Here is a 25,815-nt window from a genome sequence, read left to right as displayed (position 1 = left end):
CTGCTCCTCCCAGTTTCTCCCAAGAGGAAGCCATTTACGACCCCCCCTAATTTAACATTTGCTTGAGCCAAGGAAGGCTCATTGTTCTGTTTCCCTGCTCCCAGGTGCACCCCCCCTGATTCAATCAGAGAGGTGTAATCTCCTTTTGGTGGGAACAGCAGAAGGCAGCCAGGCCTGCGAATGCAGTGGCTGAGCAAGTTTCAACTCCTGTCGGGGGTAGTTGCCGGGCAGAATTCAATCTCTCCAAGCCAGGCTTCAGCCAAATGTCACTTTTGTTCCCAGTTTTTCTTCATTCAAATCAAACTTACAATTTTTACACATGCAGCTAGAACGCTGATTCTAAGTTCAAAACTATGACCTTTAAACAGTTGCACCCTATGTGACACTCAAAGTAGGTCACTCATTTATTTTAAACATTTCGATTTTAGTGGCTTTAAGTCCAATTTCACTTCAGCTGCTGACATCCACAACTCAGCCAGTTTGGTTGTAAACATTGTTTTAGGCTCTTCATCTTTCCAGATTTTGTATGCACACAAGACTACATTCTGCCAAATGTCTGCTGGTGTTCAGTGAGATTTTTGAATATCTTGCAATGCTTAAAATAGGCATTTTTAGCTTGCATTTCAGAGAAACAAAGGTGATTTCAAAGCGCTTTTGAGCTAACAGGCACTGCTGTTTTTCCTTTGGCACCACGTTTCACTCATGGCGCTTCTGGCCCCTCACGCTCGCACTGGTGGATGGTAGGTCAGGCGACCATTTTGGTGTGCGCAAAACTGCGCGGTTTTCCTGGATTCTGGCGCAAATGTGGGCTTTTCGGCCATCTTGGATTTTCTAAGCCCACAGCACCAAATGCTGCAGCATAATAACTTGAACGTGGGTCAAGACACCCAACAGGATTAAATATCCAGAAAATTTGCCAGTGAAAAGATATGGTTAATAATATGGCCACAAGGGCGTGTGGGCCCTATACCATTTGGGTCAGATTAAGAACATCTAAGCCCTAAGTAAGTTTAACATAGTTGCTTTGTTTGGTCATCTGACGAGAGGTTAAAATCCTGCAACATTATTTGCGAGGACTGTGCTATAATGAGCTCTACCACTAAATCCACCAGAGTATCAATAACACGAGTAACTTGTTGCAGGACTGTGTAACAGTAGGATGTAAATAATCTGAAATTGTGATAATTCACACTGAATGAGAAAAGGATTCACAATGAAAACATTTTTGGAGATAGAATAATTTTAGATTGAATAGAATTTTTAATAATTGTGGCAATACTTCAGCTTTTTTTAGAATCACGGTTAAGTAAATGAACGTGATAAGAGTTCAAGGTCATATTATTTAAGAACACAACTGTTTCGTCAGTTAACCGTGGTTTAGTCATACAGAAAATGTCCCATTATAGTGATTCAAGTAAATCATAGATATTAAAACATTGCTTAACTACTTTTCTAACGTTAAGTAGCTTCTTTGTGTAACCACTATGTTTTTTTTTACCAGAGGTGAGCAAAGGCTAGGCACCAAATCGGGAGAAGAATTAACAATTTGGGAAAAGGCAGTGTTGCGGGCCGTGTGCCCCCAAATACCCCCCAAAACCTGAAGGCATGTGGGACTCTGATTTTAGATTCCCTTTCCAACTGGTGGTGGTAGACATGGAAGCCTTTCTCATTTGGGTGGGGGCCAATTTGGCATACCAGTGAACCAGGGCTGCTGCAGTAAAAGTGTTATATTGACAATCTTCAATTTGTGAAGCATTTCAAAGAGACTGTTGGTTGGTTATGTACGGCTATCGACAGTATATTGTTTCATAGCATGGTGGCAGTTGGTGGTGCAAGGTTATTAATAAGAGACAAGTATTAAACAGTCCTAAAGGTCAACCACAGATCGATCAGCCAATTGAAATGTAATAATTTCCACCCACTTCTTTATATATCCCATCGGGGTGTTGACTGTGGATTTCTCTGAATGAATCTCTATGACAAGTAAAGTTGCTTCACTCTGTGCAGCAGTACATTGGTTCCTTGGTCTATAGTACCTGAGCTGGTAACTTGCGCTCTTGTCAATGTATTTTGCGTATGTGAGGTTGTTTTCTTTCAGCAAGACCGTCATACAGAGATGTGACCTTGAATTAGATCGAGGCATGCATAATTGGGGGCGTGGCGCTGGCAACAATCACCATACTTACCATGCATGCTGCCCCATTTAGGGTACTGTGGGGGCATTTGACGTGTGTTTTAATTGGTAACGATATTTGACACAGTGTGTTAATGTGGCATGTTTACTTGATGTTCTCATTCACATGATACACATATAGTTTCTTAAAGTCGTGCCAGTACACCGCTGGTTCTAGTTGAAAACATAGTAGCTTGTGTGCACAGGTCTCAATAACTGTATTTGTAATCGAGTTATACAATTTCTCTCTTTGACAAATTTAGGGCAGCACAACTACCTGTGTGCAGGGAGGAATGACTGCATTATTGACAAAATTCGGAGAAAGAACTGCCCAGCATGTCGATTACAAAAATGTCTACAAGCTGGAATGAATTTGGGAGGTAAGACAACTCTGAATTTTAGATTTGAAAAAAGTGAGATGAAATTAACCAAGACAGGTTTTCTCCATGGTGAGAGGTTAAATAGGAGTGAGGGGGATCTGGCTAAGGAATTTTTTCTATTTATTCATTCATTTTTTAAAAAACTCAATAGAAGCCAGCAAAATGGGCTGAAATGAGCATACTTTGGGAATCAGTGGCATGGCTACGATAGTGGGACCGGTAGCAACTACATTAGTGAGGTGCTCTGTACATCGAGGGTCATTTCAAATGTCCTTGCATGGTAAAAACAAATGCAAGAAAATAGGCTTAATGGTTACTACAGTTTTAACACCTGTTTTACTACTTAGGAGCATTTCCTTGTTTCTGGCAGGTGGAGTGGTTGCACATAATGAAATCACTGCATTTGCTTGCACTTCCCAGTCTGCCTGCCAAAACCGATTGGTTTTCTGCCAGTATACCATTTTTATGATGGAACAAAACCATTGGATTCCTATCGAATCCGCCTATATTTAGCAACTGCTAAATGTGTGTGGATTCCACAGGAATGGTATTTACACACTTTGTGCACCATGAAGTGCAAATAATGTTTGTTAACTGGGTTCCACACACATTTTGTTATTTCTTAGTGCAAATGAGAAAAGAGCACCGAAGTATGCAGACACGGTCTCACCCTTGAAATATACCATGTACTCTTTCTATAAAATGACCCAACCTGTTGTCAGACTCTCGACTGCCTCTCAGATGTGTAGGACATCCATTTTTCGCACTGTAACGTCCCTAACTTACCCTCATGCTGTGTCCATGAAGTGTTTTTTCTTGACCTGAGTTCCTTTTTAAGAGCAAAGCACATTTGTTACGACGGAAAAGGAAGGCGGGCCTTTAAGAGGGACGAACTCCGGGACAGAGGAGCAGGTGGGAGAAGGGGGTGGCTGGAAGCGGCAGGGGAACACAAGGGGAAGTTTATAAAGAGGACAAGATGCAACGTTAAGTGGTCCCGTGTCGTATGTGCATGGTGTGTGTGTGGCTAGGCCTCAACAACATGTATTCAAAGTTTCCTAAAGGGACTGCATAGTTCATGAATATGTGTATTGGGTATTATTTTTTGTTTTTGTACCTTGCTACCTCTGAATAGTTATGTCAGATTTTCTTCAAACCTCCTCCATGTTGCTTCCAATAGGAATATGCGTTCCATTCATGTCTGTTTTAGAAGCGACTCCATTGCACCTAGTTTTGCATGTTGCCAGCCCACAATTGTTTACCATTGGTATTTCTAATAGGGGTTCCCACTTACGCTCATGTAATCCTCGATCTTCTACTGAATGCTGACACATTTGTTCTGTTTTTCTAAATGAGGATCAAACTAAGTTCTCTCTAGACCCGGGTCTTCACACTTTCACTCTCCAGATGTGTTTGTCTGCCAATCATCAGCCATAGCCAGCTTAGTTTATGGTGAGGGGATATAGGATTTGTAACCTAAAATATCGGGAGGGCCGCATCTTGCAGACCCCTCCTCCTGGGTCTTTGCATGGCTCATGTTGGGTTTTGACCTGATATCAAACTCGTTCCTGCCTCCCCTCAATCACACAGTCTGAGACTGACAAGAGTCTTTATGAAAGGGGCAAACTGGCAACTACAAGGTTTTCCCCAGGTCGCTGCTTATCACTCACATGCCGAGCATTCAAGTGACCGACTGTCTTCCCTTCAATGATGAATGGGAAAGGGGGTGAGGCACTGAGCAGTTCTGCGTCTGCCTATGAGGTGTTTAGGGGTCCAGAAAGTAAGTCGTGCAGGCTTGCCCCGCCATTAGCCTCGCCCTATTTTCTGCCATGGTTTCATTGTCTGCTCCATTATACCCATGTATCCATGGCTGCTGTTTATTTTGAAATGTTGCTCACTGTTTACATATAAAGACTACCTAAAACAAATATTTAATCGAATTCTATTTAGGTCCAACATGAAAATCGTGCCTATTAACTATAAGATTTCCAACCTATTTCAGTATAATTCATTCTGTCAACAACTGTTTTGCTTTTGCTTTTAGCTCGAAAGTCAAAGAAGCTGGGGAAGTTAAAAGGTGTGCACGATGAACAGCAGCAACATCACCAACAGCCACAACCACCTCCACAGAGCCCAGAAGAAGGAACCGTGTGCATTTCTTCCCCAAAAGAGCCATCTGTCCCCATGAACACTACTCTCGTCCCGCTTCTGCCGGGTATTCCAGCAGGGCTTTCGCCCACTCCAGGCGTTGTTCTTGGCAGCATAGAACCGGATGTTGTGTACGCAGGGTATGACAATTCAAAACCAGATACAGCAGAGCACCTGCTTTCCAGTTTAAACCGGCTTGCTGGCAAGCAGATGATTCAGGTTGTGAAATGGGCTAAAGTACTTCCAGGTAGGAATGCATTTAAAGCAAGTTCTCATGTTCTTATATTGTGACCTGGCATTAAAGATGAAAAACTGTGTTAGAAGAGTTGCCTTACGCTGCATGGATTTGTGGGGCCTTATCCCGAGTTTGAATACTTTCAGAGTAACTACCGCCAAATTCGAATACTGTTATCGCCACTCGTATCATGGTTAATCCGCCATATTATGAATGGCGGAGTGACAGTGTTAATCCTCATTCATAGCGTCCCATATAAGAAACCATTGGGGATTTTGAGTATTTACCACGGGCAGTAATTCGGTCTATGGTAAAGCCAAAAAATGTTAAGCTTGGGAAAATTGTGGTATGGTAAAAGTGGTGGCAATTCTTTTACTGATACTTTTGTTACCGCCATACTCAGAGTGAGGCCGGTAGTGTATAAGAGCATCAGTATAAGTACAGATGTAGTTGCAAAATCGGAAAAAAACGAACCTGGGCCATAAAATATTTGATCAGATAATGGCAATATACAACTCATGTATATCACTGACCAGCCGGGAGAGAATGCCAGCTCTCAAAATAACAATTGTATATTTGTTTATAGCCTACCTATTGGGGTCGTCCGTCTCTGTGTGTGTGGTGTTCAGCGATGTTCTTGCTCATGCATAGAAATTCTTAATGTAAAATAATCCATCTGAAGATCTTTAATGCATTTTTCCGGGAACCTTCCCTTAGTCATACATGTTATTTCGAGTTACACCACCGAACTTTCCTCTCTCCGAGGGTGGTCACATTTTAGTTTTACTTTTAGAAAGACAAATTGTCCACCATTTTGAGAAAGGTAAATATTTTGTGTTATTTTTCTTCATCGTTGTACATGTTTTCTGATGGTTTAACAGAAAGGTGTTTCCTTCTAGTTTCTATGTTTAGAATTGCACATTTCTAACATGCTTCTGTGAACAAGGCTCCAACAGCCAGTAGAATGAAAAGACGTTTTTTCACCTACAGCTCCTTGTGAAAAGCCTAGCCTTTTGTCTATGTTTAGGTCATGCATTCGGGAAAACCTCTGAATAATGATGCCTCAACAAGACTCACTAACTGATGTAGCCCTGATATATTGCACATGCCTTATCCCTCTAAACATGTTCAGGCATCCAAGAAACAAAAGAATCGTAAAGACAGCACATCTAATTCATACTGAAACAGCACAGTGGAATCTGCCCAGGAGAGAAGCAGTGTGTGGTTAGATGTTCTGAATTGCTTAATTTTTTTAAAGGACAAGTTAAAAAAACTTGTGATACTGCAGTCTGTCCCATCTCGCCTACATGAAGTTGAAGCACATTACCCTCTCCTGTTGGAGTTTCAGCGTGCTGCTGCAAAGAGATGCCCTCAGTTTAGCGTTGGAATGTGAAACAACTAACCCTTAATCCCCTACTTTTAATATTGTACAGTGAAACATCTCCTAATATAATAGATGGACGAAGCAAAAAATGTCACTCATTAATAAACGGTTGTTACACTTTTGTTACTTGTTAATTACACATCAATTTATGCATTGTTAGTGCACCTTTTTTTATAAATGTATACTATTAATTGTAAAATGAGACTCCAATTTGCAAATGTTGCTGCTAGCCAAGCAAATGCTTAATGTAAGTTAATGGGATCTTTTTAAGTCGGCCTGTGGGCAATTTATTTCTGGGCATAATGTAGTAGGAAAAATGCTTTGTGGCCTTAGTAGAGGTATTCAATCTTCTCGGAGCATACACAACTGCTGATTTCTTAAAAGTCCTTATTTTTAGTTTGGGCTATTAGGTGGCGCTGAAAGCCCTACCTTGAAGCTGAAACTATTGTCATTAAAAATAAGAGTTTTAACATAAAAGTTTCAAATATGGGCTTTGAATCAGGGTTTGTAATGCTTTTCCAATGGAGATGAATTTGAGGAGGGATGCACAGTTGTTAGGTTATTCAATCCCTCCCATTCCCTGCCCCTAGCCATGCTAATCCCTATGGCTAATCCCACCCATTCCTGCCCATCTCTGAACTATTGGAGCTCTTCCATGGAGGCAGCCATCTTGGATGACTGTCTCTAAGGAAGTTCATGGAAACAAGCTGAAACTTGTATTTTGAGCTCCCTGCTGCCGGCCTGTGCCACGTTGCCGGCAGCGGGGAACTAGAAATCCAAAGTGCGAGTAAAATCCTGCGAACACACAGAGGACAGTGCTCACAGATTGTGAGCACTGTCCTCTGTGTGTTTGCGGGATTTTTTACACAAATCACTCTGTAAACTGAAATTACAAATATATAAATACTTCTGTGAACCGAAAATAGTATGACAGTGAATTTGTTTTCCCTATTTGGAACGGAAGAGTACAAGTATATGAATTCAAAATTATGCAGCATTTGAGTCAAGTCATAAAAACACACAGAAACAAACCCCTGTCGCAATGCTATCTGTTAGTAAAAATTATGAGCCTGATGGTTTTTTAGTGAAAGAATCAATGTCAATGCTTCCAGAATAAATTAACTGCTTGTAGAAGTGCCTTCTTACCGCTTGGGAACTGTTATTTAAACATTCCACCTGCTTGAGAAATGGTAACCAAGTATTTCTGTTGGTTTAGGGCAATTTTGACGTTGCTGGGTGGCTCCCCTTTTCTCGGGAAGCAAATCTATCGGCTAGGGCAGTTTTTCACCTGTTCAGAAGCGCAAAAGACCACATAACAGAGATGCAGGGTGTGGCTGGTGAGTATTGTAGATAGGGCATGGCCGCCCCCGGGACATGCCACCTGCTTGATTGAAACACAATAGAGCTTAAATGTTCATCCACCCGGTGAGCAATGCCCCCCCCACCCACAGGTGACTCTGAGAACCCAACGAAGACATGAGGTCGAACTCTCCTCCAATACCCTCCACGGGACCGTAAAACAGAATGCCAGTAAGTGTGCAGGCTGAGCTCCCACCAGAGGTGGTTACTTGGCCATTCTATTATGAGGCTAGGCTTTATGCCGTTCCCTTCACTAAAAAACTGCAGTGAGACTTGCTTGTCTCCCAATACCCACCACCCAATTTTATTGGCTTGCTCGTGCAGCAGTGGTCTCTGGCGTAGCGCTTTCCTGGAAGGGAAACTCTTAAAGCATGTGCTACATGTATCTTGTTTCGTCCATAGATCCCCAGGATCTCAGGGTTGCTTTTGTTCCAGTCAGCAGGCATCGCTGGCCAATTTGGAGGCTTTCCAGCATTTTAGGCTCATGTCCAACCCACTTAACACCAGGACAGGAATGCCCCCACACTATCTCTGCACCTTCGCTGCTGCTCCAAGGCTGCACCCCGATAAGTGGGCATACAAGGATTAAGGACAACCAACATTGGACATTTTAAGTGCAGGTAGGCAGTACGACCAGCTGCCCTTGGGATGTGACCGTGATGGGTGAAGTGCTAGAATGGAGGCAGAGGAAGGTTAGAGGCGAGGGAAACATGTTAGCTTTGCTAGCTAGGATAGATGGCAGGGTTGAGCGAATGCTGCTGACTGAGCACAGAATGCAATCTATAGGTCACATGTTTGAATCCCGTTGAGGTGGAATCAGGATTTCATCCATCTGTGATTGACCAGAATTAGGACAATCACATTTTGGGATTATTCTTTTTTAGTAGCGCAGAGCTGAAACCTATGTTTTTCTTGCAGGCGCAGCGGCAACCGCTCTTTTGGTTGCAAGCTTATCTTGCAGCCAAGCAAGAGCCCAGAACTGATTACTTGAAGTTGCGGGCGATTCCGTTTTGGTGCATTTTGTTGCATCTCTTCGGACTATGTGAGTACCATATGCTGGAGATCACACAAAGCTTGTAGGTGTTTGGTTATTTGCCCACTCATTGATTGACCATGCGTATAAAGTATTAGGCATTTTGCAGGCACTGCTTTTAGAAGCCCACAAAAGCCAAAACTATTGGCACTGCCAATGCTTGTTTTATTTAGTCTTTACTCGTTGACTTAGCCAGCTTCACTCTTACTTATTACAACTTTCGAAAAGCCTTAATTTTCATGAATATCAAGAAACAAATTATATGCAATGTGACAGGCAAACTTCACAGGAAAGGTAACTCGGACCAGGACCATGTGCACATGTAAACTGTTTATGCACGTCAATTGAAATGTATGTTTCACTAAATATGTGAATGCAAGTCTATTCACACACAGTGAAAGCAAATGGTCTTTAACTACTCTAGCATCTGTCTGGAGTTTTTGAGAAGAAAGTGTCGGTTAGCATTTATTGGATTTAGTTTTGATTCTCACTTAGAAAAGCGATGTCAACCACTTGTTTACGTAAACTTTTTTCAAAGGTTTAGGTCAAACAGCCGAATTAAGAATGGGAAATCAGTCTTTTAAAAAGGGAGATGCATTCTTAACTAAATAGGGGTGTACATATTCCAGAAAGTGCCTTCTAAATGTACTTTAACATATTAGTCCAGTTGGAATAATGAAATCTTTTCCTTGGAGATTCTGTTGCTGAATGTGTTTCCTTTCCAGAAGTAAACGAAGAATGTACTGGTTGTAGGTAATTCTTTTAGCAGATAATGCATGGATATATTACATTTTCTCTCAAAAATCCATTTCTATTTTCTGCAAAAGTTTATATAAAGACGGTTGGGTGTTATCGTGTCCACATCTTTCGTTGCTTCCTAAATAATTGCTTTCCCAGAAATCCTGGATAGAACCAATCATTGCCAATCTGCAGTCGACCAATAAATAAATAGCCAAAGTAATTGGCATGCCTCAGATAAACAGGTCCCTGCACATCGGGGGAAAGTGTTTCCAATACAACATCATGACCAAAATCCTGGGGGATTCATTTAATGCAGGACTCTATGATTTCCAGGAGATCAAAACCTAGATTGCCTAATGTGTGGAAGCAGACTCTAATTATCAAGGCTGCACTTGGGAACAAAGATTGCAGGATCAGAGAGCGGCTGCAATTTCAGAAACCATGACAAAGACCAAATCAAGCTTTAATATGCATCCATGGAATTATTCACAAATGAGGATCCCCGTAGGCACATGATGAATTCATAGCAGCTGTGAAATGTCTATCGCACACAGCAATGCGGGAGGTGAAGACCAAGGGTAAGTGAAATATATGTCCTGTAGAGCCGAGGAAGGGAGCCACATCAGAGCCTCATGGAAGAGACATCAAGATGGAACTTCACCCTTTTGGCTAAGATGGTTGGTGTGTTTTAAGTAAGCTCTAGAAGCTGCAGATCTGAAGCACCTGGGTCAAATATGACCATTAAGTGAGCTGCCTAATCTAAGGGACTTGTATAATTAGAGAACAAGGTAAACCAACCAGTTTGGAGATTAGAAGAAGGATATGAAAGAACATGGAGACAAGTCAAATAGAGGAGCAATGCTTCCAGAGCCAGCCGCACAGAGAGGGGGAGAAAGAGTCCTCCTGAGCCAGTGGAGCAGAGAGGGAGAGAGTGCCTCGTCCCATGTGCACCCAGGAGACCCTGACACAGGAGTGCAACCCCAGGAGCAGAAAGGTCTTTAAAGTTTTGGTTCACATTGGCAGTCTGAACAAACTGATGCTAAGAAAGGTAAAAGGTTATAGAAGATTGCCCCCTGCCCCCGATATCCATAAGGGACTCCTATTTGGTAGTTAAATGGTTACTATATTCCTTAGCAATGAGAAGGGCCTTACACCTAGAGAAGGCCACACCATCCCTTTGATGAGGAATGTCAATATATCCTTTTTGAATAAACTATATGTGTTAAGTCAGACAAAGGAGACGGGCATGAAGATATGTTTGTTACTGGTTTGGCTTTATTAAAGAAAAGAAAAGCCTACCCTGGCCCTACTTCTATTGGTTGTGGTTCCATATTGCACAAAATAATAAAGGTGGTGCTCCTCTAGCTGTATTGAAAGAAACAATCGTCCTCTGTCTGAATTCTATTCTGTCCTGTTGCCTGCTTTACTACAAAAAAGAAAAACATAAATCAGCCTAGGAAAGTCTGCTTCTCTCTTGGCTTGATGCCCACCCCCTTGGAATGTCCAGTTTTTCCCCCCTGCTGGGTTTCGACCTCTGTCGGTAGGTACAGTCAAAGTAAAGTCTCTGGCTTCCTACCTATTCCGAAGAGGTGGTGTCCTGGCCCCCTCAGAAAAACTTGGATACAGTTCAAAATGAAGCACCTTCAGCAGGATTCCCATAAGATCCCAACGCTCTTTCTCTAGTTGAAGAATATGGTTCTGTAGTTCATCAAAGTACTTACCTTCTTCAAGGGTGCTGATCCTCTCATCCCCCCATGGCTTTGTTTGCTGTGTGTATGTTGCACTGTTCTGACCCACTCCCGGGGTACTGGTTTTCTCAATCTGTCGTGGGCTGCTTGGCCTTTTTGGCCGTACGTGCATTTCAATGTCACTATCCACTTCAGGGACTCTGGTTCGTTCAGCCACTAATGGGCTGCTTGGCCTCGTTGGCTATATGTGGGTTGCAATGGCTCTCCCCCATCAGGGATTCTCTATAGAGTCCAACCGTCCTCTTCCCTTTTCTCTGTAGCTAGATGTTGACGAAGTTGTTTGGGAAAGGCAGCAGTGACTCAGCCGTGCCGGGGCCTCTCCTCTTGAACCAACCCAGACACGCTTGTTAAAGATGGCGGCATGCAGCTACCCTCCATTAGATCCAAACTGCAACGGACTAGCATCCCATGAAGATGCCTCCGAGAGCCCACAGGATTGGCTCACAACATTTTAAAAACAGGAACTGGTCACAAGCCGGCAGGCGGAGCCGGCCCACAACAAAAGCCTGCAACGAAGGCGTCCAACTGTTTGGGCCTGTGACTGCAGTTCCGACCTGCAGTACACACTGATGATCATACCAGCAACCCCCAGCATAACTGCTCCTGCAGGTGACCCAGTCGAGCCCTCGCTTATTAAACCAACACACACACGCTCGTTAAAGATGGCGGCATGCAGCTTTCCTCCGTTAGATCTGCACTGCAGCGGACTAGCATCACATGAAGATGCCTCAAAGAGCCCACAGGATTGGCTCGCAACATTTTCAAAACAGGAACTGGTCACAAGCTGGCAGGCGGAGCCGGCCCACAAAAAAGGCCTGCAACTAAGGCTTCTGCCTGTCTGGGCCTGTCAGGGCATGGAAGAGCCCCCCTACCAGTATCCAGCACTAAGCTAAACCTTCAAATAAGCCAGTGCAAGCTACTTACCTCTTGGCCTTCATTACCTCCAGCTACTCTGGCTACTGGCCCGTATGTACCTGCTAGGCTCCAATGTGCTACCACTTGGGCGGCTCAGCCAAACAGGAAGGACATTGTCATAACCCTGGCAGCCGCCAAAAAGTACCCACTTCAGGTAAAAACAGTCACAATCCTTCCTACTGCCTACCCCATCACCCAACATAACTTGCAGAGGAGGCTACTCCCTCAGCTATATGTCAGCCTGCCCACCATCAACCAGCTGACGCTCACAGTGAACCACTTCTGGCTAACCTCCCTGCCCCACCCAATTGCACTGAAGTAGAACTCCTTGTCAGGCACTTCAACACATATTTGGCATCTATCACAGACTCTCTTGACCCCCTCAAAAACACATGCTAAACGATCCAAACGTACCAATACATGGTTTAACCCTGATCTACAAACCCTGCACTCCAAAAACATGCAGTCGGAGCTATATGCAGAAAGCAAAGCCTGCTTTACAGTGCTCTCTAGGAACTATAGAAAAGCTATCCTGGCTGTGAAAGCATCCGCCTTCGACACTCGGATCACGAACGCAGAGTCAAACTCCTGCAAACTCTTCACCATTTTACGCGAATCAGAATCACGTGCATCTCCCCCATCTAATCTGATCAAAAATGACACCTGGTGCAATGCCATCCAGACTGCTCTTCTAAGCAAAATTGCACTGCTGCAAAACAAAATCTATCTACCATCAGTGCCACATCCATCCTGCCCCAAGCACCCACCCCCCTCTTCAACTTCCACCCCATCACTGAATCTGATGTCACCCACATCTAGGAAGGCCTCAAACCCTCCCACTGTAAAGGATACACCTGTCCTGGGATGCACGTCAAGGACTGCGTGGACCTCCTACTACCACTTATCAAGGCCATTATCAACGCCTCCTTCACCTCCTGCTCAGTCCCCACATTGATAGAAAAATCCTGGATCTCACCCCTTCTCAAGAAACCTTCACTTGACCCCACAATCCTCACCAACTAAACGCCCATCACCATTGTCCCCTTCCTGCTCAAAATCAATGAACGAGACGCCATCATCCAAATACAGCAGCACCTCCAGCAAAATACCATTCTTAGCACTCGCCAATTGGGCTTCCACCCCAGATATGAAACGGAAACAGCACTACTTGACCGTAAGAACCAGCTGGACAATGCCAGAGATAGCGGTAACCTCTCCCTCCTTACCATCCTTGGCCTATTGGCTGCATTTGACCTCACTCCTTCTTCCGCCACCATAGCACTACTGCTTCCTCCTTCTCTCCATATACCAACAAATGGATCACGTCCTTTCTTGCTGACCGCACCGCCTGTGTATTCTCTGGCAACCACTCCTCCACTCTCACTACATCCACATGTGGAGTTCCCCATGGCTCCTTTGTCCCCCACCCTTTAAAACGTTTACACCAAACCACTCTTCGACCACCTTAACACACTAAATAACACAAAAAACAACAATCGCTGCAAAAAAAGCGGTGCCCTTCACCTTAGACATTTGTTAACTTAGTGAGATACCTTTTTGGTCGGGACAGATATACCTATTTTTGCCCCGAGCTGCATCATATTTATGCATACACTAGACATCAAGTTTACAAATTACGCCGATGACATTCAGATTCTCCACCCACTCACTGGCAACCACTGCGAGGACTCCCAGACAGTCAATTCCATCTCTAAAACCATTCAAACTTGGATGGCCACTTCCTATGCCTTTATGCTGAGAAAATAGAAAAACCTGCTTGTAGGTAACCCTGCACACTTCGCCAAAATTAGCCCAGCCCATCAATCTTTTCCCTCTCTTTCACGCTGCGGCCGCCAGAGAGGCTGTAGCAGCTCCTTCTCCTTCTCCATCTGATGCCTTCCAGTGCACATGGGTGCATCTCCATTTTTCCATGGCATGCCCACTGGGCAGCGGCGAGCGGCGCACGTTTGAGCACAACTCTGGAATCAAGGTACAATATTTGTGTAAAGAACGCAATCGTCTCGCTGGACTTTTGTACTTTATGGAGCAAAGATCGCTCCGTTGCACTGTACTTTCCTTGTGCGCTCACTGAAACTCATTGTGAGCATGCCATTCCAAGATGGCTTTGCCCTCTTGCTTCGCACTGGAGTGCTGGGGCTGGCGTGAGTGGGGCCCAGGATTGATCGTGGCCTGCAACATCTTGGCCAATGAGGAGGCCGGCAGGCTTTTGGCCAGCCCTCTTCCAAAGGCCCGATCCTCTACCCCTGTCCACCACAGTACGCCACTAGCCACCCTTCTATGTCCTGTGTGTGAACCTTCTTGTCCCCCCCTGCCCCGCGGCCAGTGTCTCCTTGTCCCTCCCTGCCCCCTGCCAGTGTCCCCTTGTCCCCCCTGCCCCCACCAGTATCTCCTTGTCCCCCCTGCCCCGCTAGTGTCTCCTTGTCCCCCCTACCCCCCGCCAGTATCTCCTTGTCCCCCCTGCCCCCGCCAGTGTCTCCTTGTCCCCCCGCCCCGACAGTGTCTCCTTGTCCCCCCTGGCCCCCGCTAGCGTCTCCTTGTCCCCCTTGCCTGGCCACTATCTCCCCCCCTGCCAGTGTCTCCTTGTCCCCCCTGCTCCCCGCCAGTGTCTCCTTGGCCCCCCTGCCAGTGTCTCCTTGTCCCCCCTGCCCCCTGCCAGTATCTCCTTGTCCCCCCTGCCCCCCTGCCAGTGTCTCCTTGTCCCCCCGGCCAGTGTCTCCTTGTCCCCCTTGCCCCCGCCAGTATCTCCTTGACCCCCCTGCGCCAACCAGTGTCTCCTTGTCCACCCCGCCAGTGTCTCCTTGTCCCCCATGCCCCCCGCCAGTGTCTCCTTGTCCCCCCTGCCCCTCGCCAGTGTCTCCTTGTCCCCCCTGCCAGTGTCTCCTTGTCCCCCCTGCACCCCTGCAGTGTCTCCTTGTCCCCCGTGCCAGTGTCTCCTTGTCCCGCCTGCCCCCCACCAGTGTCTCCTTGGCCCCCCTGCCAGTGTCTCCTTGTCTCCCCTACCCCCGCAAGTGTCTCCTTGTCCTACCTGCCCCCCGCCAGTGTCTCCTTGGCCCCCCTGCCAGTGTCTCCTTGTCCCCCCTCCCCCCTGCCAGTGTCTCCTTGTCCCCCCGCCAGTGTCTCCTTGACCCCCCTGCCCCCACCACTGTCTCCTTGTCCCCCCTGCCAGTGTCTCCTTGTCCCCCTGCCAGTGTCTCCTTGTCCTCCCTGCCCCCGGCCAGTGTCTCCTTGGCCCCCCTGCCCCCTGTATGTCCCTTGACCCCTTTGTATGTTCTCCTGCCCCCCACTCTCCCCTCCTTGCATTTACGCCCTTGCTCCACCTCTTGTTTTTTCCCCCATCCTCCTCCCTCACCCTTCCACCCCCCTTCCCTTTCTTTCCTTCCCTCTGGCAGTTCCGGCACTACCCCAATTGCCGTCAGGCATAGTAATTCGCAGCTGCCTGTCTTTTCAGCCTTTCTTACCCCCTCCTCTAACCATATCTAATGCACTTACTTTTATCATCGTCCTTTAGACGCTGATATCAGCTTGTCTGCCCCCCCTTACCCTTTGTTTTCTCCCTTCCCTTCCTAGCACTATCTTGAACAGTCATTGACCTTTTATGGATAGTCACTTGTTTTTGTTCCTCTTCCTATCCCTACCCATCCTCTTGTCACTCTTGCACTGCAACTATTGTAGTCAGGCATAGTAATGTTACTGCTAGTTTTGTCTCCTGCCTGCCTTCCTCCCTCTCCTCTCCCTTTTTGTTACATGCACTTGTACTATCTGTTAGGATTGATAGTTAATTTTCATATTCTGAACTGTTTCAAGGACCTGTAAGAATGTAACTGTATTTTCCCATGTTCCCTCCCTCCTTGAAGCGCTTTGAAACACACTGTGTATAGGCGCTATACAAATAATCAATCAATCAATCGTTCACCATTGACAATCCCTCCATTCACATCTCTCCTACTGTTAAAACACTTGGCTTCCATCTTGACACCACCTTAAGTATATTGCGCCACGTTATCGCCATTGCCTCATCTGTGGTGTATGCCACCAAACTCATAAACACCAGCAGCCCCTACCGACAATTGCCTTAATATTGCTCGCTCCATCATAGGTTCCAAGATGGACTATAGTAACTTGCTCCTAGAAGGCACATTGGAGAGAAACATAAATAAAATACAAACTGTTCAAAACAACGCCCTCTGAGCAGCACTTGGCCTTAACAAACACAGCCATGTATCGGCTGCAAGAAAAGAAGCACACTGGCTCCCTATCCGAGAATGGATACAATTCAAAATCCTCACCATCACTCACTGCTGCCTTACCAACACTGCTCCCAGATACCTGGCCCAAACCTCTTCACACAGACTCACACGTGCTGCCTACTGCAGTCGCCTAGCCACACCCAGGTTCAAGGACTCAATGTTGGGGGATCCAGCATCCCTATTACGGCCACCACACTTTGGAACACACTTGCTCTCTCCTTGAGAGCAGAGCCATCTTATAGCCTTTTATGAAGAAAACTGAAGAGCTATCTGTTCAACTAGTGTCCTTGTGCTCATAATCTGCCTAGTATTCTTTGCAACCGTGTTAACTGTCTGTAACTAGTGTCTAGACGCCTACTAGCTAAGTGTGGTCCTATAAATGTAAAATAAATAAATAAGACTCTGGTGACTGTGGAGCCGCACCTTTGCGCTCAATGGCTCTCCTGCACCAGTTTGTCGGCTCAGTGTCTTGACTCGGGAGCACAGGTACGCTGTGTTTCCTCCAGTTCAGTCTGCTGCTTCAGGAGACTTTGGATCGTCAGGTGTCCTGTCTCTGCAGTGTTCCACGGGCTTCAGGATCCCTTGGCCCAGCGGATGTGGTCCTGTCTCCACGTTCGATCCGCCCAGCCTAACAACGTAGGCTCTGCCTGTATATAGGCTGGTTCAGGCTTGCTTTTCCTCCCTCGTAAGTATGATTGCTTGACTAATTCCCTTGATTCCTCATATTGGACACTGTATTCCTGGGACAGGATGAGGTGGGGTAGGGTAGGCCTTCTCCTCCTGGCTTGGTTGCAAATAGACTGATGGGCTCATTATCTTGTACTGTGCTCATTAAGCAACTGCGATATAGCCCTGTGACTGAATCGAGCCAAGAAACTTCAGGACGCTCTAACCCTGTGACTTTTTATTGAGACAAGAAATGGCTGGAGGGCAATACGTCTTGTGACTGCAATAGTTTGAAAGAAGCTGCTGGGCCCCTATATCTCTGAGACTGTGTTGAGAATAAAGACCCTGGTGGAGATCAGTATCCACACTAGAGCGAGATCCCTGACACTTTATAGTTAAACCTATACTTTTTGTTTGGATCAATCCAAGAGGAAATCATCCTGTTTTGTTTGAGAGTAACCGTAGATAGACCCCAAGGCATTCCCCGGAAGCCATTCCCCCTTTCGCACTGGAGGGCAAACTGAAGAAATCTCGGGGAGAGAGGAATGATCTCTGCCCACAGAGGAAGTGTAGCCTATGTTACTAATGACCAAGACACCCTATAGGTTGTCCCATCCTGACACTGATTGTACCAAGAGAGAAGCTCCCAATTATATTTTATTGAACTCTTAATCCTTATTGACGTTCATCCCAATCATTTCGTACTTGCAAAGAATTGTTCTCGGCGTGGATTTTGTGGTCCCTCGTGCGCCACTTGTAGTCGTTTTATTTGCTGCAAATACTGCTCACGATGTATTTTATTGTGCTGATGGACATGGGAAATTGGGGCTTCATAATATTATTTGTTGTTTTTTAGGGCTGTACTTCTCTGTTGCACATTTCTGGCCGGATTGCAAAGAAACTGCAGGCCAGAATTGTGCCAAAAAAGAGACTGCATGCCCAACTGTCACAAAAGTTTGGCACAAATCCTTTTTGCAGTTAAGGTTAAGTAATTGAATGCAAAATCTACAATTTTGGACTACCAGCAGCGTTTGGCCCACCCTTGACGGAATCTATAAGCATTTGAAAAAGTGCTTTTCACAAATGCAGTCTAACATAGCCACAGCTACATAAACCATAACTACAAGGCCAATGGCGCTGCGTTTCTGAATCCCTCTCACCCTCTTTCTTTTTGTTTCTCTCTCATATATGATGGTTTTCAAAAAGCATGGAAAAAGCCCTCCTCCTTGAAGTGTGGGAGTAGAGCATGCCACTTCACAGTTCCAGCCAGTAGCCATCCTTGAAATTTCACCTCTAGTTCAGAGACCCTGAGCAATGAATTATGGATATGCAAATCAACTCAGAAATATGCTTCTAATGGATTGTATCCTCCCTCGGATTCCTCATCTTTGATTCATTCCTAAGTCTGCTCGGAAGACTTTTTTCACAGTAGAGGGCACAGTGCGTCATCGACTTTTGACCCTAGACGGCCTCTGTACTGCTCTCAGCCGTGACATCGACACTGGTATAAGTAGCTCGCACGGCACCCATTGCTCACAGTTTTGTTTTTCCTAATGCTCAGCATGCTTCGGATATTTCCCCTGTGGAAGTTAGTAAGCGCTCTGAACACTGGAAGCGCTCAAGATCACAGTGTCGTCGCTCATCCTCATCATCTTCTCACAAGAAGTCAAAGAAGCAGCGCCATTATTCGTGTTTGTCGTTGTCTCACTGCTCGCCGACAGAAAATGGGTAGGTTTACCCAGCAAGTCAATATTTAGAGCCGACTGGGAGGAATTCCGCCTCCAGATGCATTTAAGAAGGCGGCTCCAACCGTCCCTTCGAAAGAAGGCTGCAGACCCCATTGCACCTGGTAGGGCAGACAGGGACCACTACTTGCGTGCTCAAGAGCATGGGTGGTAAGGAGGCTTTGTCTCATATTAAATTGAAGCCAAAAGGAGCCGGCAGCCATCCCATCAGCGCAGAAGCTGTCAATATAATTGACGGCGATGTCTTTGACACCTTCGAAGTAAGGCTTGAAGGCTTTTAAGCCGTTATCCAAGACAGACTTCTCTAGGTCTATGGGGTCCATTTTCAAGGAAGAGGAGGAGGGTGATAATGTCCCTTTTGGCCTGGAGTTTGCCACGCCCAATGTGCCCAAAGAATTGATATCCGAGGAATCTAGGATGAAAAATCTTGTAGTTTCTCTGAGGCATGCTAGTGGCTTGGATACCTCACCAGAAACTGACTCTGCCACTCCAGATTCTACATGACATGTTGACCCATCATGCAAGTCGGCCATGGATAAGGTCACATCATTTCTGGGTTGGGGTAGACTGATGGCGGTGTCACGCTCACCTGGTCTCCTCGGGGGCGTCGCTCGAAGATGCAGGAATGATGTCTGCCCTGGCGTTACTTGGCTGGATGAGGAGACTTGCACGTGACTTCTCCTTCCCTGTCACTTCCCCGAATGCTTTTGCCTACAAGGTCGAAATAGGATGTTAGCACCGTGAGGAGCGGGGTTGAGTTCCCACCTCCCGTAACCTCCTAATGGCCCCCTCTCTGCTTCAGCCTCACCTTGGTTTGTTTAGTGGTGGACTCTCCGTCCTGCGGTCTCTTGCAGGGGCGCAATATGACAGTCTCTCCCTGGATCTAGTTCCTTCACTGATCCTGTGGGGGTGTAGTGGAGTCTTGAATTGCTTGACCCAGCAGGTAAGTCTTTATACCAATAGATGCTTGGAATAGCTGCTTAAATGTCTTTATTACCCAAGTTTTAACCTTGTATTCACCCTTCTTTCAGGCACGGTCTTGAGCAGTTTTGTAATGAAGATTTGACTCGTCCTTCAATGCTGAGCAGGTTCTATGCGCCGAATGTCTCTATAATGGTTTCTTTCCGTGCGTGACTAACCTGCTGTGTTCTTTTCTTTCCTGCAAACAGGTGCACCGTGGCTCCGGAGCGGCGATCGGATGAACCGCTGCAGTGAAATCCCAAGGGAAGCGGTCTCTGGGTGAGTATCAGCTGTTCTAGCAGATGCTTTCTTTTCTGCAGGTGCAGTGAACTGAAGAGCAGCTGAAGGAGCGGCTGCTCGGATGGAATTCTTCAGGAAAGGTTGAAAACTCTATTAATTCCTGTTTCTTTCTTCTCTTCTTCTGTTCTCAGGTTCCGATGGATGGAAGTTCCAGAACGGGCGTGGCTGCTGGCGTTCAGGTACTGGAGCTAAGCAGACACAGTGAGCGTTACGCTACAGGAGTGCAGAATAACGCGAAGCGTGTTCTGTCGGCAGGGTGTGGCTTAAATAGCCTTGTAAGTAGTTCCAATAAAATAGTCCCTCCAGCCTCATTCTGCAATCACAGGTAAAGTAGTCCCACAGCCACACCCAAGATAAGCCAGATGATTCAGCTTCCTTTGACTGGGCTGCATGTAGTCCCATGCAGTGCATTACCAGATGGACAATTATGTGCCTGGCGCCAATGGCGCCAGGACCGGCCTGGCGCCAACGGCGCCAGGACCGAGTCCAGGAAGTCCTTGGACTACCCTTCAGGGTTTTATAAGCCCTGATGGGTGTCAGTGACTGGGAAAGGCCTGCCAGCTCCAAGTGTTTTAGAGCATGCACCATGACAGGCGGTCTTTGAGAAGGATGATCTCACTGACATCCTGGCTAAGGGCCCACCAAACGATCCTGTATTGCAGTTTCTCACAGCCTTGAAAACCAGGATCCTAGAGAACTGTTTGAAGCTGGATATGACACCGGCAGTCAATAAGGATCTTGCAAAGAAATGCCGGCCGGCTTCCATAGATCCGAGGTTTCTATTGAAACATCCCACCCCGGAGAGCTTGGTGGTTCAGGTAGCCACGTCAACTTCCAAGGCTGCTGTCTATCCAAATATCCCTTCAGATAGGGACAATAACAAGTTTGACATCTTAGGGAAGAGGGTGTTCTCTGCAGGCAGCATGGCTCTGAAGGCCATCAATGCAATGTGTGCTCTGGCCAGGTATACACACACCCTATGGGATCTGGCGGCATTGGCGGTGGAGCACATCCGAGAAAGAGAGGAGGGGGAAGGCTTCTTATCTCCTGTAAAAGACTGGAGAGACTAACCATGTGTCTGTCTCTCCAGTTTGGCTTGTATTCATCCGACTGTGTAAGTCTAGTCATGGTGGTGAGTACCTTCACTAGGAGATTTGCATGCTTACGAAGGTCAGGGTTTGCTCCTGATGTCAAGGCAAGGTTATTGGACATGCCGTTTGATGGCTGTCAGCTTTTCGGCTCTAAATCTGATGAAAGCTTAGAGAAATACAGGCATCTAAGGCGTCAGCAAAGTTGCTAGGGGCAGCAATACCCCAACCTCAGCAGTCGCAAGCAAGCTCTCAGGGTTGGAGAGGTCCATCCTTTCATTACTACTTCTAGCTGGAAGGGCAAGAGCACATTTTGCACAAAGGGGTCAAAGAAGGGCATCGCGTGGTTCACGAGGACAAGAGGGTACGACTACACTCTCAGATGCTGCTTCTTTGCCCACTGCAGCATTTCCAGCTCCAAAACCCCTTCGGAGCTTTGGTCAACAAGACTATGGTGGGAGGCAGGCTGACTCTGCATTAGTAAGATTGGCGGAGCATAACTTGCGATGCTTGGGCACTGCAATCAGTAGCTCACGGGTATTGCCTTCCTCCATTTCTGAAAAGGCCTCCAGATTGTTCACCAGGAAACTAATCCTTGAAAGATTCAGATCTGCTCCTCCTTCAGTAGATTTTCACTCTGTTGGAGAAAGGTGCGATAGAGTTAGAACCTGTAGCGCAGAGGAATCAAGGTTGGTATTCTCTTTATTTTCTCATTCCCAAGCAGGACGGAGGACTGCAACCCATTGTGGACTTGAGACGCTTGAACACGTTCCTCAGGAAGGACAAGTTGAAGGTGATCACTCTTTCACGGATTTTCCAGCCCCTATGACTTCAGGACTGGATGGTGTCACTGGATCTTTTCATCCCAAGCACAGGAAGTACCTGAGGTTCGCAATTGGCGGTTCTCATTTTCAATTTTGAGTTCTGCATTTTGTGCTAACCTCTGCCTGAGGGTTTACACCACTCTGATGTTGGTGGTGGCAGCAAGTCTACGGTGGGGTGGGATTCACGTCTACCCCTACCTTGGACAAATGGCTGCTCAGGGCTTGTTCTCCCAAGCGGGTACTGGAGCATCTCGGCTACACCTGCCACTCCCTCCAAAGACTGGGCTTCCCTCTAAATTTCATGAAGTCCCACATGACACATCCTCAGAAGCTTCAATTTATTGGAGCGGTTCCGGATTTCTCCTCGTGGAGGAAAGCTTCACCCCTCGAGGTAATGGCTCAGCATCTTCTGCTGATGGTCCAGAATTTTCTTCCGGTCTTCGATATTCTGATGTTGCTCGGTCTTGTGGTATCCTGCATTTTCCTGGTGCCAGATGTTATCTGAGGATGAGGAATCTCCAATAGGTCCTCCGATCCCAGTGGTCACCGTTCTGCGGCAGGATAGCAGACATTCTCCAGGTCCCGAGCAGGGTCACACAGAACCTTGTGTGGGGGGCCTGCAAGGAGAATGTGATGAAAGGGTTACCTTTTTGGCAGCCATGGCCAGAGATAACCGTTTTGACGATGCCTCCCTTACAGGACGGGGAGCTCACATGAACAACCTGACAATCGATGGTTGTTGGTCTCCGTTGGAGTGCAAACTTCATCTAAACCTTTTGGAGTTCAGGGCAATCGGACTAGCGCCAATGGTGTTTCTGCTATCTGTATGGTGGAAGAATGTCCTGTTAATAATGGACAACACAGTTCCCATGCATTACCTCAACAAGAGAGGTGGTGTAGGGTCACTACCACTGTGCAGTGAGGCAATGCAGCTCTGGATTTTGGCACTGCAAGAAGGAATCTCTCCATCAACCGTTCACCTAGCCAGAGAGAAGAACACAGTGGTGGATGCACTGAGCAGGCAGAGCAGTGTCTCCCACAAGTGGGAGTTAGCTCAAGAAGTCCTTTTAGAGATCTTTGTCCTTTGGGGAAACCTGCAAGTAGATCTGTTCGCGCCCAGTATCAACAGAAAATGCGACCTGTTCTGCACCAGGGAATTTCCTCAAAGAGGAGCTCTGGGGGATGCGTTTGTGGTGGATTGGAATTTACCACTTCTGTACGCGTTCCCTCCAGTCCCTGTCATTCCTCATGTCATCAGGAGGTTGAGGAAGTTTGCGAAACCCATGATCCTGATTGCACTCGAATGGGCCAGGAGGAAGTGGTACCCGGACCTTCTGGATATGTCCATCTGCCCTCCAATTCATCTTTCCCAAAGAGAGAATTTATTATCGCAAGAGGGAGGTCACCTTCTTCACCCGTAAATCAGAAATCTGAACCTTCACATCTGGTTCCTGAGAGGTTAAAATACAAAGATTGGGCCCTTCCAGAAGACATAATGGAGGTGTTGCTTTCGGCTAAAAGGCCAGCAACGAAAGCTCTGTACCACTGCCGTTGAAACACATTATGCAGCTGTTGCAGAGATAAAATCATTGACCCTTTTACTTGCAACACTCCATCAGTGTTGTCCTTCTTACTAGATCTGGCCCATCATGGGCTGCACGTTTCCACTGCAAAGACATAACTAGCAGCACTTTACATTTTTAAGTTCTCGCCTGAACAGTGTTCCTTTTCCAAAATCCCTATTGTGGTTCAGTTCCTGAAGAGTGTGACAAACATCTTCCCTCCAGTCCCATTTATAGTACCTGTCTTGGATTTGAACTTGGTGTTGAAGTACCTGATGGGAGCTCTTTTTGAAACTCTGCATTCTTGTCCATTGAGAATGCTAACTTTGAAGACTATCTTTCTAACGACAATTACATTGGCTCGCAGAGTGTGTGAGCTTCAAGCTCTTTCTTCCAAACCACCATTTACAACCTTTTTTTAAGGATGATGTGGTATTGAAGGTTCATCCTTCTTTCTTGCAGAAAGTAGTATCGGAATTCCATTTAGCTCAAAAGTTTGTGTTGCATGCTTTTACTCTTACGTCCCCTCCCCTTTACTCCATACTGTATGGGCGTCCCTTCCTAGGGACAGGAGAAAGAACCTTTTTCACCAGAAAAACCTTCTTCCCCTTTAAATTTAGAGGCGTGCAGGGGTGCAGCCCTGGGAACATGTGCTACCCTGACTCCACCCACCAGCGCCACTCCTCAGTCCCCTTTTCTGCATCGACGGGAATGGGGTCATTTCACCAGCGCTCCTGGGTTTGGCCCTGCCATGTAATTCCACGCTCTCTTCCCCGGATTCTTCTCTTATCTTTTTGTCTTTATTTGTCATCTAGGTACATGGTCCTCCGGCATAACGCTCCTCCCCTGATAGGGTGGGCCACACTTGGCCCAGCTTATCAATCGGCGCCTTAATGCCAAGTATAGACAGATGGAGGGAGATACACTCTTGCTTTCAACGCAGCCCCAGCCGCACTCGTCGATGATCGCAGCAGCGTCACTCTACTCTAAGCCTCAGTCGTCCTCGACCACCTCGTCCTCGACGCTGCTAGGCAGGGAGGAGAAGATATTGGACGCGTATGGGGAAAAAGCTGTTCTCCAACGTCTCCCTGCACCTGTGTCAAGCCAACATGGATGCCATGCTTGCAGCAGCTAACCAGAGGTTGTGGCGGGAAATATCGGACTTCAATCCGGAACTCCCAGCACAGAGCCAGGCACGCTTTAAGGCGGGTCTAGGAGAAGCCAAGCTGGTAGCGCAAGACATCATAGAGTCCACAGTGGCCCACATCGACACCTCTTGCCAGGCCATCTGCATCACCACAGACATGAGAAGGACGGGCTGGCTTCGGGCTACAAAGTTCAACCACGACATCCAGGATCGCATATTGGACCTTCCTTTCGAGGGTGGTGACTGTTACGCTCACCTGGACCCCACAGGGGTGTCGATCGGACCCAGACAGATGCAGTCTCCGTCAACGTGATGCGTAGTGCAGAGATGACTGTCTGGACTGGCCCGCCTAGTCTTGTCTGCTGGATCTGAAGAAATATTTTCCTGCAAGTGGAGACAGGGATTAGCCACCTGTGGGTTTTAGTGATGGCCTCCCAACTGTTCTCGCTCTCCCCCACTAATCACCTCCGATATCCCCTTAGTAACCTCACCTTATGTTTGTAAAAGATGAGCTCTCTATCCTGCGTGTCTTGCAGGGGCGCGCATATACCAGTTACTTCACTGGTTTGAAGGCGTTGGGAGAGTTCCGGTAAGCATTGACTCTGAAGTCCCAGGCGGGATTGGTAAGTATCAAGTTCAAAGAGTTCAATGTGCCCGATGTTCACTCTTGTCCCCTTCCTTCCTTAAGTTGCAACTGAGTTCGTGAGAAGAAGGTCTCGTAGCTGCTGCTGGCGTTCAGGTCTGTGTTACCCAACGCTGTCCGGTAACTATTGCATGCGTTAACGTGTTGTTTTTCTCCCTCTTTACAGATGCGGCATATGAAGATATGGAGAATAATACCGCCGGTGGTAAATCAGATAAGTCTATGGTGGTAATAGGTATTTGTTGATTCCCTTGGCTCACCTTGTTATATTTGTGCCCCTAGGTGCCGTAGTACGGCGAAGAAATGATGGAGACAGTGCCGGATCGAAAGATGCTCTGAGAACTGGTGAGTATGGCACCGTGCTGGAGCTGGCGAAGTGACGCGTGCAGGACTGATGTACTTTCCAGGTCGGGAGATGAAATGGATCCGGAATCAGGTGAGGAATTTGAAATAAGTTTGTCTTCTAACCTTGTCCTTTTCTTCCTCTTTATTCTAGGAG

General features: G+C 46.7%; 1 protein-coding gene across 2 annotated transcripts in view; it reads left to right on the top strand.

The window, feature by feature from the left end:
- Positions 1-25,815, top strand: part of NR3C2 (nuclear receptor subfamily 3 group C member 2) — a 2,234,141-nt gene that overhangs the window by 1,671,666 nt on the left and 536,660 nt on the right. For both annotated transcript variants that reach the window (XM_069631253.1, XM_069631252.1), the window contains exons 4-5: positions 2,437-2,553; positions 4,595-4,945. In XM_069631253.1, the coding sequence (XP_069487354.1) occupies positions 2,437-2,553; positions 4,595-4,945 (468 nt within the window). The remainder of the gene's footprint in view (positions 1-2,436; positions 2,554-4,594; positions 4,946-25,815) is intronic.

This window comes from Ambystoma mexicanum, chromosome 6q, assembly GCF_040938575.1.
Source record: "Ambystoma mexicanum isolate Mex_15411 chromosome 6q, UKY_AmexF1_1, whole genome shotgun sequence".
NCBI lineage: Eukaryota > Metazoa > Chordata > Amphibia > Caudata > Ambystomatidae > Ambystoma > Ambystoma mexicanum.
This window is presented reverse-complemented; position numbering and strand designations above follow the sequence as displayed.